This window comes from Marmota monax, unplaced genomic scaffold, assembly GCF_021218885.2.
Source record: "Marmota monax isolate L192 unplaced genomic scaffold, Marmota_monax_Labrador192_F-V1.1 WCK01_AAM20220418_F8-fsc00046, whole genome shotgun sequence".
Lineage (NCBI taxonomy): Eukaryota > Metazoa > Chordata > Mammalia > Rodentia > Sciuridae > Marmota > Marmota monax.
This window is the reverse complement of record NW_026692486.1, coordinates 3,745,720-3,761,981: the sequence shown is the minus strand read 5'-3', so window position 1 is coordinate 3,761,981 and position 16,262 is coordinate 3,745,720. Positions and strand designations below refer to the sequence as shown.

At 32.6% G+C, this 16,262-nt stretch overlaps 1 protein-coding gene across 2 annotated transcripts in view; it reads right to left on the bottom strand.

The window, feature by feature from the left end:
• Window positions 1-16,262, bottom strand: part of Ifi44l (interferon induced protein 44 like) — a 32,077-nt gene that overhangs the window by 3,176 nt on the left and 12,639 nt on the right. For both annotated transcript variants that reach the window (XM_046443202.2, XM_046443201.2), the window contains exons 2-6: window positions 15,622-16,094; window positions 14,982-15,030; window positions 14,069-14,264; window positions 3,345-3,497; window positions 1,583-1,754 (exon numbers count right to left, since the gene is read on the bottom strand). In XM_046443202.2, coding sequence (XP_046299158.1) covers window positions 1,583-1,754; window positions 3,345-3,497; window positions 14,069-14,264; window positions 14,982-15,030; window positions 15,622-16,084 — 1,033 coding nt within the window. In that variant the 5' untranslated portion in view covers window positions 16,085-16,094. The remainder of the gene's footprint in view (window positions 1-1,582; window positions 1,755-3,344; window positions 3,498-14,068; window positions 14,265-14,981; window positions 15,031-15,621; window positions 16,095-16,262) is intronic.

The window sequence follows — 16,262 nt, the reverse complement described above, 5'->3', positions numbered from 1 at the left end:
CAAAATGAGAAAACACACTGGATCTGGTCAAAAGCAGAATAAAGAATACAAAGAATCAGAGGATATGAAGATATATTGATAGAAGTTACCCACTCTAAAAAATAGCCAATAGAAACAAATAAATAAATACACAGTAAGATTATGAAAAAGGATCTAGAATTCCTGTTTTCAGAGTCCCTGAAGAAGAGAGATGGCACAGCTAAAAATAATGATAATGGAAAGAAAAATTGGCTGGGAGAAATTATTTGCAAACCATATATCTAACAGTGGACTCATATCTAGAACTTAGAGATCTCTTCAAACTCTACAGTAAGAAAAACAAAAACAAAACTCAATAAATAGTTCAACCTAAAAATAGGCAAAAGCCATGAAAAGATGCTTTACTGAAGAAGAAATACAAAAGAAATAAGCACATAAAAAGGCATTTGATGTCACTAGACAAATTATAATGAGATATTACTATATACCTATTAAAAGAGTTAACATTGTTTTAAAAATTAGAAACAATACAAAATATTAGAAAAAAATACAAATAATACTATTACAATACTAGTGGGAATATATATTGGTACAGTTTTACCTGAGAGTAACTCGGTAATTTTTTAAAATCTAAACATACACTTACTATATTTTTCTCAGCAATAATACCCTCAGGGATCCATGCTAGATAAATGAAAATGTGTATCTAAAAAAACTGGAAGCTATCAAAATATCTTTTGATAGATAAGGGTTAAATAATCTGTGGTATATCTATACAATGAAATATTAGTCAACAATAAAAACAGTGAACAATAAATGCATGCAACATCTTGGATGGATTTCAAAGAATATTAAGCCTAGTCAAAAAGGCTGACAGAATATATGATTTCATTTACACAACAGTCTCAAATGACAAAAGATAGTAGTGGTTGTTAATAGCTAAGCATGGTGAAGAAATAGATACTATCATGAGGGAAATGTTTGTTTGTTTTGGTTACCAGGGATTGAACCCAGAGGTTCTTAACCACTGAGCCACATCCACCCCCCCCCCTCATTTTTTATTTAGAGACAGGGTCTTGTCAAGTTATTTAGGGCTTCACTAAGTTGCTGAGGCTGGCTTTGAACTCACAATCCCCCTGTCTCCCAAACCACTTGGATTGCATGCATACCCATTGTGCCCAGCTGAGGGAAGTCTTTATAGTGATGGAATAATTCTGTATCCTGATTGTAGTGACAATTACATGAATCTACATGTGATAAAATAACATATAACCATGCATGTACATTGTAATAATGTCAGTTTCCTGTTTTAGATCTTCCATATCTATAATCACATAGCCTGGGAAGGTGACCCCCAATCAAGCCACAGGAAAATAACATCAGAAACAACTATAGCCAATGTAGTCTTTAAGTTCTTAAGATTTATATATTTAAGGCTTTCCTTAGGTCAAGCCTTTGAATGAGCTCTTCGTACTATTGCCACCAAACCCAGGGCTCAGGAAATTGGGTAAAGGGTGTATGGGGCCTCTCTGTACTCTCTTTGAAAATTTCTGGACATATAAGTTATTCCAAAATGAAAAATTTTTGATATGATGAGACTCACCACATTTTAATACTTCTTCATGAATTTGTTTGAGCTTTGCTACCATTCCAGAGGAGAGACTCTTAACAGAGTTGATGTCCAAGACATAAGCCACACAGTGAATCCGGTCCTTCAGTGACGGAGAGGTGATAAAAGTAGGATGCTTGGGTGTGATTGGATTAAAGGGATTAAACTGTTATAGAAACATAAAATAACATTCAAAATTCAGCCTCCATCATTAAAATTCACCACCACTAACCTACAACCTGAAACTATCCCTCTGCTGCCCCAGCTACTCCTTCCCCACATCAATCATACCCCTTTCATTCCTCCTTTCCACTATGAACAAAATATCATTATAATATCTTTCTTATGGAAAAAGACCTTCATTCCTTTGTTAAAAATGATTATTATACACTGTATATATCGAAGTTAAGTGCAAATAACGCTTTAGAAAAAGCTAACTTAAAATTCTAACCTCCAGAAATAAATGATATTAACATTTGTTTTATACCATTTAAGACTCCTCTTTAAATATTTTACATGCTGAAATGGACTAAAGGATACAGATAAAAAGAGAGAAAATATATACTAAAAATGTCATTTTAACTAAAATGCTATAATTTCTTTGAATTTTGCAGAGGGAAAATAAACTGAAGTGAAACAAAAGAAATGTCAACTTTCAAATTAATGACTCCTTAACACAAGACAGTAATCTTTCTAATATTCAGAAAATGCATTAAAAATCACAGGAGTTTGGAAATGTGTCTGGTTTTGATTGTATTTCAATACTAGGCTGAACTGATTGATTCACTTCTACACAAATTTAGTTAGCATGCTCATGCTTTCTCTCATCTCCCTGCTCTGTTCTCTTCCCTGAATCTTTAAATCTTCTTTTCCCTGACCAGATTGAGAGCTCGCTAAGAAAATGAATTGTGTTTATTTAACTATGCTTTTTGCAGTAGCTGTCTTCATGTCTGGTAAAAAACAGAGTTTTAATAAGTAATTTTTGAATGTCTAAATAAGAAGATAAAAGTTCCCAGTCAAGCACAACTGAGAGTCAATGGAGGTCACTGTTTAGAAACTGAGGCTTATTCTATCATACCCAATATCAAAAGGAAATACAATAAAGGTTAACTTTTTGAGTGTTTGCAGTGTATAAGCTCACCTAATATTATCAGCCACCCTTTGAAGTGGACACTATTTCATACATTTAAAATGAAAACATGGAGAGACAAGTATGTTAACTTGTTTGTAGGAGCATATCTAATTAGCAGCAGAGCCAACCTTTGTATTTCTAGTATTTCTTTTTCTGTGCCTGTCTTTCACTTAGCATAATGTCTTCTAGGTTTACCCACATTGTCACAAATGACCTTTGTATATAGCTTTGTACTAGTAAATTCTAAGCACTTATGGTATAATATTTCAAAATAATGTGGTTAATTGTTCAATATATTGCCTATATGATCAAAAAAGAATAAGAAATTAAACAACAACTTTACTGTTGATTCACATAATTATAAAAAGTGATATAAACAATATCCCCATGACCTTTTCCTTGAATTGAGAGGAGAAGAGTCTTGCCTTTCGGCTTTATTTCTCAATGGTATAGACAAGAACAGCAGTGACCCTGCTTTTCTTACATGTGTACTAACTCATCTAAAGTGGTCAGTTGATATTGGAGTCACATTATGACAGTTGAAAATGGTCTTGTGGGGTAAAAGTTCAATGACTAGTAGTAATGAAAATGGTTTGAAATGGCTTATAATTGAAGAAATCTTACTTGGTATCTGTCAGGAACACAGCCTTTTAAGATGTAGGGTATGTCATCCACGCACAGTCCTTCATCATCTGTCTCATCCAACCCCATCGAATCACACAACATAAATGGAAGATATTGACCATCTTTTCCATCTTTAACAGGATATATCCTATACTGTAAAGGAGTCACATTAAAGTTCATTTTTTAACTAATATTCAAAACAGAACAATAGGAAGAACAGTGGTCTTCAAGTATTTTGACTCTCAGTTGTGCTTGACTGGGAACTTTCATCTTCTTATTTAGAACAATTGTAACACAGTGGTCTTCAAATATTTTGGTCTCAGGACCCTTTAAAAGTCTTCAAAAAATACTAAGTATCTCCAATATGAGGTTCTATCTGTAGATAATGGACATACTATGAATTAAAGTTTTAAAAAGTTAAGGTTTCTTTTAAAAAAAATAGATAAAATTGTAAGAACTTATCCTGTACAACATAATGTTTTGAAGTATATATACATTGTGGAATGACTAAATTGACATATATATAGCCTCATATCATTATTTTTGTGATGAGAAATTTTACATCCCCTCTCTTAGCATTTTTAAGAATAAAAATGTTATTGACTGTAGTCACCATGCTACAGATCTCTTGAACTTATTTTTCCTAACTTAAACCTTACATCCTTTGGCCAACACACACATCTCTCAACCCTGTCAAACCAACCTTGGCCCCTGGGAACCAACATTCTACTATCTACTTCCATGAAATCAACGTTTTTAGATTCCATATCTGAGATAATATAGTATTTCTTTTTCTGTGCCTTTCACTTAGCATAATGTCTTCTAGGTTTATCCACGTTGTCACAAATGACAGGTTTTCTCCTTTTTGATCCCTGAACAATATTCCATCACATACGTGTACTATACTATATTTTATTTCTGCATTCATCCACTGCTGTACACTTAAATTGATTCCACATCTTACCTATTGTGAATAATGCTGTAATAAATAAGGGAATACAGATGTCTCTTTAAGATATTGATTTCATTTCTTTTGACTGTACACACAGTAGTGGATTTGCTGGTCATATCGTAGTCCAATTTTTAGTTTTTTGGGTTTTTTTTAGGAAAACTCCACACTGTTATCAATGATTTCTGAACATTCCCACCAGCAAAGCACAAGTGTTACTTTTTCTCATTTTTACCAACACTTGTTATTTTTTGTCGTTTATGGATAGTAAACATTCCAATATAGGTGAGGTAGTATCTCATTCTGATTTTAATTTGTGTTTCCTTGATGATTAGTGATGCTGAGTACTTTTTCATATAGCTGAGAATCATCTGTGTCTTCTTTATTAAGAAATACTGATTAAGGTCCCTTGCCCATTTTGTAAAGCAGTGTTTTCTTGCCTTTGAGTTATTTGAGTTTCTTGCATAATGTGGATATTAACTCCTTTCCAGAAGTATAATTGGCAAATAGTTCTTTCTGTAGATCATGTCTTCACTCTGTTGATTGTTGCCTTTGCTGTGCAGATGCTTTTTTGTCTGATGCAATTCCATTTGTCTATTTTTTTTCTGTTGCCTGTGTTTTTGGTGTCACATCCAAAAAAAAAATGGCTATCCAAACCAATATCATGAAAGTTTCTCCCCAGGTTTTATTCTGGTAGTTTCATAGTTTGAGATAAAACATTTAAATATTTAACTCAGTTAAAGTTTGATTTTTTATATGGTGTGTGAAAATGGTCAACTTCAATTTTTTGCCTTGTTCATACACTTCTTCTAATATGAATTATTGAAGAGACTGTCCTTTTTCTGTTGTGTGCTTATGACACCTCTCTTAAAAATCACTGTATACATGTATGTAGACTTATTACTGGGCTCTCTATTCTGTTCCATTGGTCTATGTGTTGGTTTTTATGCCAGTACCATGTTGTTTGGTTCACTATAAATCTGCATTGCATTTTTAAGTTAGGTAGTATGAGGATTGTTTGGCTACTTCAGATCTTTCATGATTCCATGTGTATTTTAGATTTCTTAAATTTCTGTGAAGAATAAATGGGTCTAGGTTTATGTAACAAGGACTGCATTGAATCTGCATGTCATTTTGGGTAGTGTGGTATTTTAACAATATTAACTTTCCAATCATAAACACAAGTTATCTTTCAATCTATTTGTCTTAACTTGTTTCATCACTTTTATAGTTTTCAGTTTAGAGATCTTTCACCTCCTTGGTTATATTTATTCCTACATTATTTTTAATAACTGTTGGTTAGATTGTTTTTTCTGGATTGTTTTTTCAGATAATTCACTGTTAGTGTGTAGAAATACAACTTATTTTTGCTTCTTGATTTTGTTTCCTGAATTTGTACTAAAATTCATTCATTAGTTCTAACAAGCAGTTCGGTAGTTTTAGCAGATTTTCTATATATAAAATTATGTCTGTTTACAGGAATATTTAACAACTTGCAAATTTGGCTGCTTTTCATTTCTCTCAATTCTTCTCTAGTTGGGAATTTTAGTACTATGTTTAATAAAGAAGTAGATTAAGTAAGCATCCTTACATTGTTCTAGATCTTAGAGGAAAAACTTTCAACTATCCCTCATAAGTATGACATTAGCTGAGAGTTTGTCATCTATGGCCTTTACTGTGTTCAGGTACAATCCTTCTATACCTAAATTACTCAGTTTTTATCAGAAGGGAATGTTGTATTTTTGTCAGATGCTTTTTCTGCATCTATTGAAATGATCATTGGTTTTTATCCTTCATTCTGTGATGTGTCTCATTATTTTATATATTATATATATATATTGAAGTATCCTTGCATCCTTGGGATAAAGTCCACTTGATCATGGTGGATGATGTGAATGATTTGGATATAATCGTCTAAAGTTCTCTTTTCTTCTATGTAGTTTGGTTTGTTTATTTTGGGGCTTGTTTGGATTGTGTTTTGTTTTATCTGGCTTTAGTATGAGGGTGCGGCTGACTTCATAAAATAAGTTTTGAAGTACCCTTTCAAATTTTTGGAAGCATTTGAGAAGAATTGGTATTAGTCTTCTCTAAATGTTTAGTAAAATTTGGCAGTGATCCAGCTATACCATCCTCTAGGTATTTACCCTGAAGATTTAAAGTCATCTTACTACAGTGATAACATGTTTATAGCAGTATGATTCACAACAGCCAAATGATTAACTGCTTTGGTGTCCATCAACAGATAAATGGATAAAGAAAATGTTATATATACATATATACATACACACACAATGGAGTTTTATTCAGTCACAAAGAAAAATAAAATTATGGCATCTGCAGGAAAATGGATGAAGCCAAAGAACATCATGTTGTATGCATATACAAATATGCAACAACATATCTCATCAATATGTACAACTATAATGCACCAATTAAAAATTGTGGAGAAAAAAGAATTCAGCATTGAAGCCATCAGGTCCTTAGCTGCTCTTTGAAGACATTGTGGACTGAATTTCTTTACTTTTATTGCATCTATTCCGTTTTTCTACTTCTAAATTATTCAATATTAGAAGGTTATATCAATGAATTTGTGTTTCTTCTATGTTATCTATTTTGTTGACATGTATTTTTCATAATAATTTCTTAGGATTCTTTGTATTTCTGTTGTGTTGCTGTACCATAAAGCTAAATTTCAAGCCCCATGTCTTAGTTTTGTGGTTACCATGTGGCTTACAAAAAAAAATCTTAACAAGATTTTTTTTATATTATTATATAACAAGTTTTTGTTTGTTTGTTTGTTTGTTGTTTTGATACTGGGTATCATACCCCGGGGCTCATTACCTCCAAGTTACCTTTTTATGTTTTATTTTTATTTTGAGTCCCCGGGTCTCACAAAGTTGCTAAGGCTGACCTTGAAATTGCACTCTTCCTGCCTCAGCCTCCTAAGTCACTGGGATAACATAACATGCACCACCATGCCCAGCTATAACAAGTTACTTTTAAATTGATGGCAATTTAACTATCATAGTCAAAAAAAGTAAAAATAAAAATAAATCCTCCTCATTTTTATTCATCTATGTTTCCACCACATCTTTTTATAATACACTTCTCTTAATAAATCATTGTACCTATTATTTGTAACAGTTTTGTCTCTTAACTTTTAGACTAAAGTGATTTACAAACCATTAAACTATTAGAGTGTTCTAAATTTGACTTTACCTCTTTTTACCAGTGAGTCTTCTAGTGTTGCCTGTTGGAGTTGCTCACTAGTGCGCGTCTCTTTTAACTTCAGTAATTCCCATTAGTATTTCTTCTATGATAATGAACTACCTCCTCTCTTATTTCCCTGAGAAAATCTTTATCTTCTCTTCATTTCTGAAGGACAGCATTCCTCATTCCTTGGTACAATATTTGTGGAGAAAGTGTCCCTGTGTCAACCCTTAGAATATATTATCTCACTCTCTCTTCACCTGTAAGGTTTCTGCTGAGACGTCTTCTACTAGTTGATTTGAAACTCCTTTATGTGTCATTTGCTTTTCTGTTACTGATTTCAGAATCTTCTTTGTATTTGAATTTTGACAGGCTGATTATGATGTCACAGGGTAGCCTTATTTGAATAATATCTAACTACAGATCTTTGACCTCCCTTAACTCGATAGTTATATCTTACTTTGGCTATGGAAAGGTTCATGAAACTATTTCTTTAAATAATTTTATATCTCTTTATATTTATCTTTCCCATCTCTAAAGAATCAAAATTTCTTCCTTTGAAGCCATCCCATAAGTCCCATAAGCTTCTTTATTCCTTCCCATTTTTTTTCTTTTCTGAGAGTTTAAACAACCTATCAAGTTCACAGATATTCTGTTTGATCTATTTTGCTATTGATACTGTCCACTGAACTTTTAAAAATTTTTCAATGTATTTTTTCAGCTTCATAAATTGTTTGATTTTTAAATTTCCAATTTCTATTAAATTTCTCATTCTGGTCACATTGTTCTTATTTTGTTTTCTTGAAGTTTGCTTAGATTCCTTAGGACTGATATTTTAAATTATTTGTTCAGTAGGTCATACTTTCTATTTATTTAGGGTCAGTTTCTCACCCTAATAAATAGGGTGGTTAAAATAAAATAGTGAGTTAATACTTTTGGTGATAAACTATTTCCCTGATTGTTCTTGATCCTTCTGGCTGTGTGTTAATATCTGGTCATTTGAAAACATATGCCCTTATACCAATGTTCACAGGCTGACTTTGTCTAAGAAAGCCTTTCAATAGTCAGCACATCCAGAGTTTCTTGGCAGACCATCGGACATGGTTCCAAAGCCTGGACACTGCATCCAATGTGGTGCTACAACATGACAGAAGCCTGAAAGTCAGTGTGGCCATAATGATGATATGGTGAGCTTAAATCCTGGAGATGCAGAAGCTTCTGTACTGCTAAAGCCTGTCCAGAATCCATGATCCCCAACAGTGGTGTAGGCCAGAGACTAAGTCCACCATGCAACCTTGATGTCTGGGGCTGTCTTTTATCCCCCCATGATCCAGAGGCTCAGCATATGAGTACTGGAACTGGACTTTACCAAAGTAGTCTCAGTGCTAGAGCCCAAGGGAAAGTCTTGTGATCACTTCCCTCTCTCCATGCTGTGCTTCTGAGGTTGGGGTGAAGGACTGAGGATAATGTAAAACTTTCCTTCCTACCTTCTTCAATCTTATTATTGTGCTACTCCTAGGTCCTGTAATATCTCACCTGGTTTTCTTTGCTCTTGAGAAGGTGTTTTCATAAATGGAAAATTGTCAAAATTGATGTTTCTATGGAGAGATATGGTCAATGAAGGGGCTTACTCTGCCACCCCTTCAATCTTCCTTTTCTGACACGTCTATCTATCCTTCCTTTTCTCATATGTCTTAAAAAATAAAATTCCGAATAAATGTTAAGTTGGATAACATTTTCTTGGAAAAAAATCAATGTATTTTCCAAAAGCAATTTTAGAACAGAATGGCATTGACTTAGTTTTCCCAATCAATTTAGTGTCTGAATTAATAGACAATATTTGGATTCTCATATCTGTTTCTGATTCAATCTGTTGTGTCAAATTGTATTAGCTGAAGTCACATCAGGCATCATATGATGATATTTTAGTCAATGAGAGATTGTATACAACCTTTGTATAATTTTAGTTATAAGGGAGCTAAAAAAAACCCTTTGCCTTCTGACATCATAGCTCAATGCATTTGTGGTGATCTTGATGTTAAAAAAACAACTGTATTGTTGTTACTTAAAAATATAGCGATAAAATCATATACAGTATGCGATACTTAATACTCAATAAGTGCCTATGCTACTAGTTTATGTATTTACTATACTATTTTTGTCATTATTTTAGAATGTATCTCTTCCACTTATTACAAAAATGTTAATTTTAAACAGCCTCAAGCAGGTCCTTCAGGAAACAATTCAGAAGAAAGCATTATTATCATAAGGAGATAACAGCTTAATGCAGGTTACTGCCCCTGAAGATCTTCCACTGGTACAAGATGTGTAGGTGAAAAACAAAACATCAGATTATTCAGACCTGTGAAGGCCTAAGCTAATGTGTATGTTTGTTTTTAACAAAAGTTAAATAATAAAAAATTAATTTTAAAAAAGTGGTAGAGAAAGGATATTAGGAAAGATAATATTTTGATATATGATGTGTTCGTATTTAAACTGAATATTATTACAAAAGTGTAAAAGTTTAAAAATTTAAGCTCATAGGTTAAAAATGTTAATTTGGTTCGGATGTGAGGTATCCCCCAAAAGCTCACATGTGAAACAATGCAAGAAGGTTCAGAGGAGAAATGATTGGGTTGTGAGGGTCTTAATTCCAATCAGTGAATTAATCCCCTGATAGGGATTAACTGAATGGTAATTGAAGTGGTAGGGTTTGGCTGGAGGAGGTGGGAATTGGGGTGTGGCTTTGGGGTGAATATTTGTATCTGGCAACTGGAGACCTCTCCCTTTGCTTTCTGATTGACATGTGAGCTGCTTCCCTCTGACACACTCTACTGCCATAATGTCCTTCCTCACGTCAAGCCCTAAGGAATGGAGCCAGCCTTCTATGGACTAAGACCTCTGAGACCATGAGCCCTCAAATAAACCTTTCCTCCTCTACAATTGTTCTGGTCAGATCTTTTAGTCACAGCAGAAAAAAAAACTGATTAAAATACTAAGGTAAATTTATTATAGAAGACAAAAAATTGTGTGTGGTGCAAGAGATTGAACCCAGGCCCACATGCATGCTAGCCAAGCATTCTACCACTGAACTATACCCCTAGCCCCCAAAAACTGTTTTATAAATTTAGTGTAGCCTAAATGTACAGTTTATAAAGTCTACAGTGGTGTATAGTGGTATCCTAAGCCTTCACATTCATTCACTGCTCGCTCACTGACTCACCCACAGTAACTTCTAACCCTAATAAATGCACCACTCCTGATAAATGCGCTGTAAGTAACACAATTTTTTTTATCAATATGCTATAGTTTTACTAAATAGTTTCTATGTTTATTGTGTTATGATTTCCTACAGCATTCAGTACAGTAGCATGTGGTACAGGTTTATAGCCTAGGAGCCATAGGCAATCACACATATTTTTGTTGATTAGTAGACTATACAATCTAGGTTTATATAAGTACACTCTATGCCGTTTAAACAATGACAAAATCACCTAAGGATACATTTTTCACCTAATGTCCCTATCATTAGGTGACACATGTCTGTATGTAAGAAAATCTAGCCTCACATACATATATAATAAGAAAAGGAAGGAGTAATTCAATAGCTTTCAGATAATCATGGATATCTTTCTTTATTATAATATATCAAAGTTCCACAAGTGACAACTTCTTAAATATTTGTTGTAATGCAGAATCTATGATAATCTCATACTCGGTCATATGAAATCTACTGGTCAATCTTAAATTTTGAATATACCTTGTGCCCAGGAATGATTTTGTAGTTGTAGATGGACAGAATGCCTTTATTTTATTTGTTTTTGTTTTTTTTAATTTGGTGCTGAGGATCAAACCCAGTGTCTTACATGAATGAGGCAAGCACTCTACCACTGAGCTATAGCCCCAGCTCAGAAATGATTTTTAACTTGATACTTTGATCATTTGTGAACATTTATTCTCTGCATTATCCTGATGTTCTAAGTATTGACAGCTTACCTCATACAATATTGAAACAATGCATTTTTATAGACCACCACTAATCCCATCATATCTCTCTCTTGGTGTTGGGAATCTGTCAAGGTCAGAGTGGTAGATATAATTTTTTATATTATATATTAATATATAATATAAAAAATATTATATATTTTATATATTATTATTATATATTTTATATTTCTAATTTTCTTAAAAGCTTAAATTTTATTATTGGCAGCAAAGACTGTCTTATTATTTCCCTTGGATTGATAGTCTCATTTTGTACATTTTTTAAAATGTGTCAAATATCCAAGTATGAATATGCAGGTGGATGATCAGTCTTACCTTGTAAACTTGATGTCATATGAAAAAAGTTTAGTTCAAAACTACATTTCTACAGTTCTGTTCCTAAAGACAGCCACTGTATCTCATTATGCTTTAGAAGCACCTTACATGCCCGTCACATTGCATCACAGAGTATTACCATGACATATGTTCAAAATTTAAGAAACAATTATAAAATTAATCATTGTTAGTGATTCTTCAAGAATATTATTAAGTAAAGCTGATATTTGGGGGATTTTTTTTTCCTATCAGCACAGTAGTGGGGAAAATTACATTGTTGGAGGCCACAGCTTGATTTGTACTAAGGTATCAGCAAGTAAAACTATGTTTGTATAACCAGTTCAAGTGTTGGTACACTATAAAAAGCAAAAATCATCTTAGAATTATTCTCAAAATAGTTCTGAACTCACAGATATCCTTAAAGTTTCTCAGGGACAACCCTGCATTCAAAAATTTACTTTAAGAATAACAACTTTAACCAAATTTTCTTCCTAGGTAAACTCAATGTGTTCACAAGAATGTTTTTCAGAAGACCTCTGAAAATTTTTTATTATTTATTTTTTTGGATAGATACACTTCTAACATAGGAACAGATAGGAAGGATTTGGGAAGAACTAAAAAGAAAAAATAGTTTTTAGAGACTCCAGACACTTAATCACAATTTTTCCATTAGTGGAGAGAGCACTGGTACAATATTACTTCCAAACCAGAAAGTACAGAACCTGTCTTCGGCAGATTGTAGTCCACCTTGAAGTCAAAAACTCCCATTAGCCCATTAAATACCTAGGAATAATCTCTGAGATTATGATCCTGGAGAATGAGTCTTACTCATTAAAAGAATTACATAAATCATTAAGTATATTGAAAACTTCAGGAACACCAATATGTACTTTCATATTTTTTTAACCATTAATTTGGTTCCTTTACCACTTCAGTTATTCAAAGAGAAGGGTTTCCAAGCAATAAAATACTGTTTCCCTCACAAAAACTCTACCCTATATTACTTCAATTTATATAGTATTTCAATTTCATTTAGAGTATAGGATCTAAATTTTCTCTTGAAATAATATCTTTAGGGTTTTGACTTATAAAGAAAGAAGAAACATTATGTTCTGAATAAAACCACTATCAGAGCATCTATCACATTGAATAATACTTATTTATTACCTGCTGCATTCTGAAATCCTTGAGCAAAGAGACCAAATATTCTTTTCTATTTAGTTCTCTAATGCCATTTCAATATTTAGCAAATAGAAACATTTCAGTTAATGCTTAATGAACTGAATTTTAATTTTAAACATTTCAATTAATGCTTAATGAACTGAAGTATCTTATCTTAGATTCTGAGCCAAGGCTGATACGTTAAAATAAATCTGCTCAAAAAGAATCTAGTCACCATCAAGAAAAAAGATGTGCTTCATGAAAATCCTAGAAAATGCTTTAATTTATTAAGTGAAACACAAAAGCTGAATGGAACTCTTACTCCCTGTGCTAAATCTGCGTTGACAATGCACAACATATTTCCCATCAAATGATATTATAGTTAGCAGAAAAATACACCCCAATTATGAAATTTTCTATTCATTCCCTTTATTACTTTTTGTTTGATTTTACAACATAACAAGCATAATAAAGAAGTTTCTAGATAAATGTCGCACCCTAATTTATAGCTCTTTAGAGCAACAATAAAGATGAGGACATATTTCCTTAAATACATTTGTTTGTAAATAAGATCATTTTTAGGAGCATAGATAGATTTATTCCTTGATACATGACTTACCAAAATGAATATTTTGTTTTCATGACCATTTCTTAAGGCTGGACTTACATACTAAAAAATTATTGTATTTTATAGTATTGTATTTCATTATTATACAAAAGAAAAACTGAAAAGCATTTCAAGCCTGGTAAAATCATGTGGGGCAGAAGTAAAAATGGACATCAAAAATAACAGACAAATATTTCCATATTTTTAAAATTTTGTCTTACAACAAACACCAAAAAAGGCATTTTTATTATAATTTCTTCTTGCATCCATAAAAAGCCAAAAACTTCTCTGGATAACATTATTCAAAGGAGGTAATTCTGATTCAACTTTTATTCCTATTTCACATTTGACTCAGTATGTAACTATTGGTAGATTAAGAAGAGAAGTTATGTTATAAGAGGAAAACAGCAAACAATGCATAAGTCTATTAATTATAACCAATAAACAAAATCCTTAGGGAATTCTGAAATAACTTACCTGTTCAGTAATACTAGTGTTATCAGACCCCACTGGGGCTTGGCGAGTTGTGTGGCCATGGAAAACAGACTTCACTGAATTGAAAAAACTGGACTTTCCAGAACCAACTGGACCCAGGAGGAGAATATGAATTTTTGAAACCAAGTCTGCATGGGGCTTGTAGATTCTGAGGTCTGCTAGGAGCTTATTTTTGTGCCTATTAAAATGTAGTAGTTAAAAACAACAGCCAAACTTCATAAAGAACAACTTCTCTTTTCTTCCCTTTCTAAGGATTGTTTTAGTTGCTTACTTATTATTTGATAGTAGTACCTTCTATAGAATGATATTAAATATCTATGATTAGGTATTTTGTGATTAAAAAAAAATGCAATTATCTCTAACACACTCATTAACCAGCAATCAAACTCTTATTACACTATTAGCCCGAGACCACAAAAATTTAATGAGAAATAGCAAAACACTGAAGGTGGGTTATTATTTTCAGTAAAATATATCCTATTAAGGATAAATTAAAATAAAATATATGTAATGTAGCATCTATAAAAATTGAAGAAATAGGGCTTAGTTTTTAATATTAACTAAGGTTCCCCCAAAACTCTTCTCATAAGGAGAGGATTAAAAAGAATTACCTAAAGTGATTATCCAGATTTTACTTGGAAAACCCTGAATCTAATAGGTGCAGAGTGAAACATGAAGTCAAATTGGTCAATTGTCATCAAGTGGATTTTAGAAGTTTCAAAGTTGGTAATGATTTTGTTATTGATGTTCTAAACTACCTTGAATATTTTATGTCAATAACAATTTTTGTTTGTCATTTGAAGTGATAGAATTTTACATTCTTACTATTTCATTATCAGTTTATACAATTATTCTAAATAAAATAAGCCATAGATTAATTAAGAACATAACATACTGTGTGGCTGTCATCATCTTCTTTATGCAGCCTAGATCATTCTTAATTCCTATGGGAAATAAGCAAAGCATATGCTTTTAAATTGAACGTTCTTATGTGAACAAGTCTGCTTCCTAAGTAGGACACTTAATCTGCTTGTGTAGCTCTTAAGTTTTTCAGTTAGGAATTAGGCATTACAGCATAATGAGAAGAGAAGCAAAAGTAATCCTCTCTGCATGTTGAATCTCTCTGAAAACTCTTCCATAACTATGCCTAAGGTCCTAAGGCTGATCTTTAGGTCAGGTCATATGTCAAAACACACCTGCTCTAATAGTCATTTCTCTCTCTCTCTCTCTCTCTCTCTCTCTCTCTCTCTCTCTCTCTCTCTCTCTCTTCCACCTCCATCTACATTTCTGTCTTTATCTCTGTCTCCACATATATACTTCTTAACTTTTCAAAACAATCTGTACTCTTTGAATAATAAACTCAAAATCTTTTTGTCTCCCAAGTTTCCTTTAGGAGTTTATCAAAGTATATCATCTGTCATAAAATCAGATTATTTCTCTCATTGTTCCTTAGTCTTGTAGATCAATTATAATCTATGGGGAAAAGAAAGACTAGAACCAGAATATAGGATGTAGAGTTATCTAATATAACATACCTTCAACTCGGAAAACTTCACATTCCAAGTACTGAATGTCAGTGGAAAATTTTATCACTGAAAAATCAGGTTTTCTGAATACACGTTTCTTTGGATATATCCAGAAATTAAGCTTATCAGATGAGTAAAATTCCAGGTAATCACTCGTAACTTTCAGTAGATTCAAAAATAAAGTTGACATTACAGTTAAACTATCCTTTTGAAAGATAAAAAAGATGGAAGCACATTGTTTTTCAGAATCGTCAACTATTTTAGGAATATGATCAAGTGTTAAAGCACCAACAATACTTTTTTGAAGGTAAAGCATTGTTATAGTGGGTCCCTGTTGACTGCACCTCTGAACCATCTTTTGAATGCTACAGCCATGAGCACTCTCCTTATAAAGAAGACTCAAAGAAGCATTTCCAAGTAGAATCTGTAAACGCTTTTCTTCAAGCCAGGTCAATCTGGGTGTCACTGCCATTGTCCTGTATCTAAAGGGGAAAAAAAATCATATATGTTGAGAGGCCAGCACAGCACAGCACAGCAAAGATTTCTGTTTTAGTTGCTGTTGAGTTTTTTTTCTCTGACCCAATTAAAACACACTATTAATACCATAAGCAAAAATCATACAGAGTATAATAGATTGATGTAAAAATAAC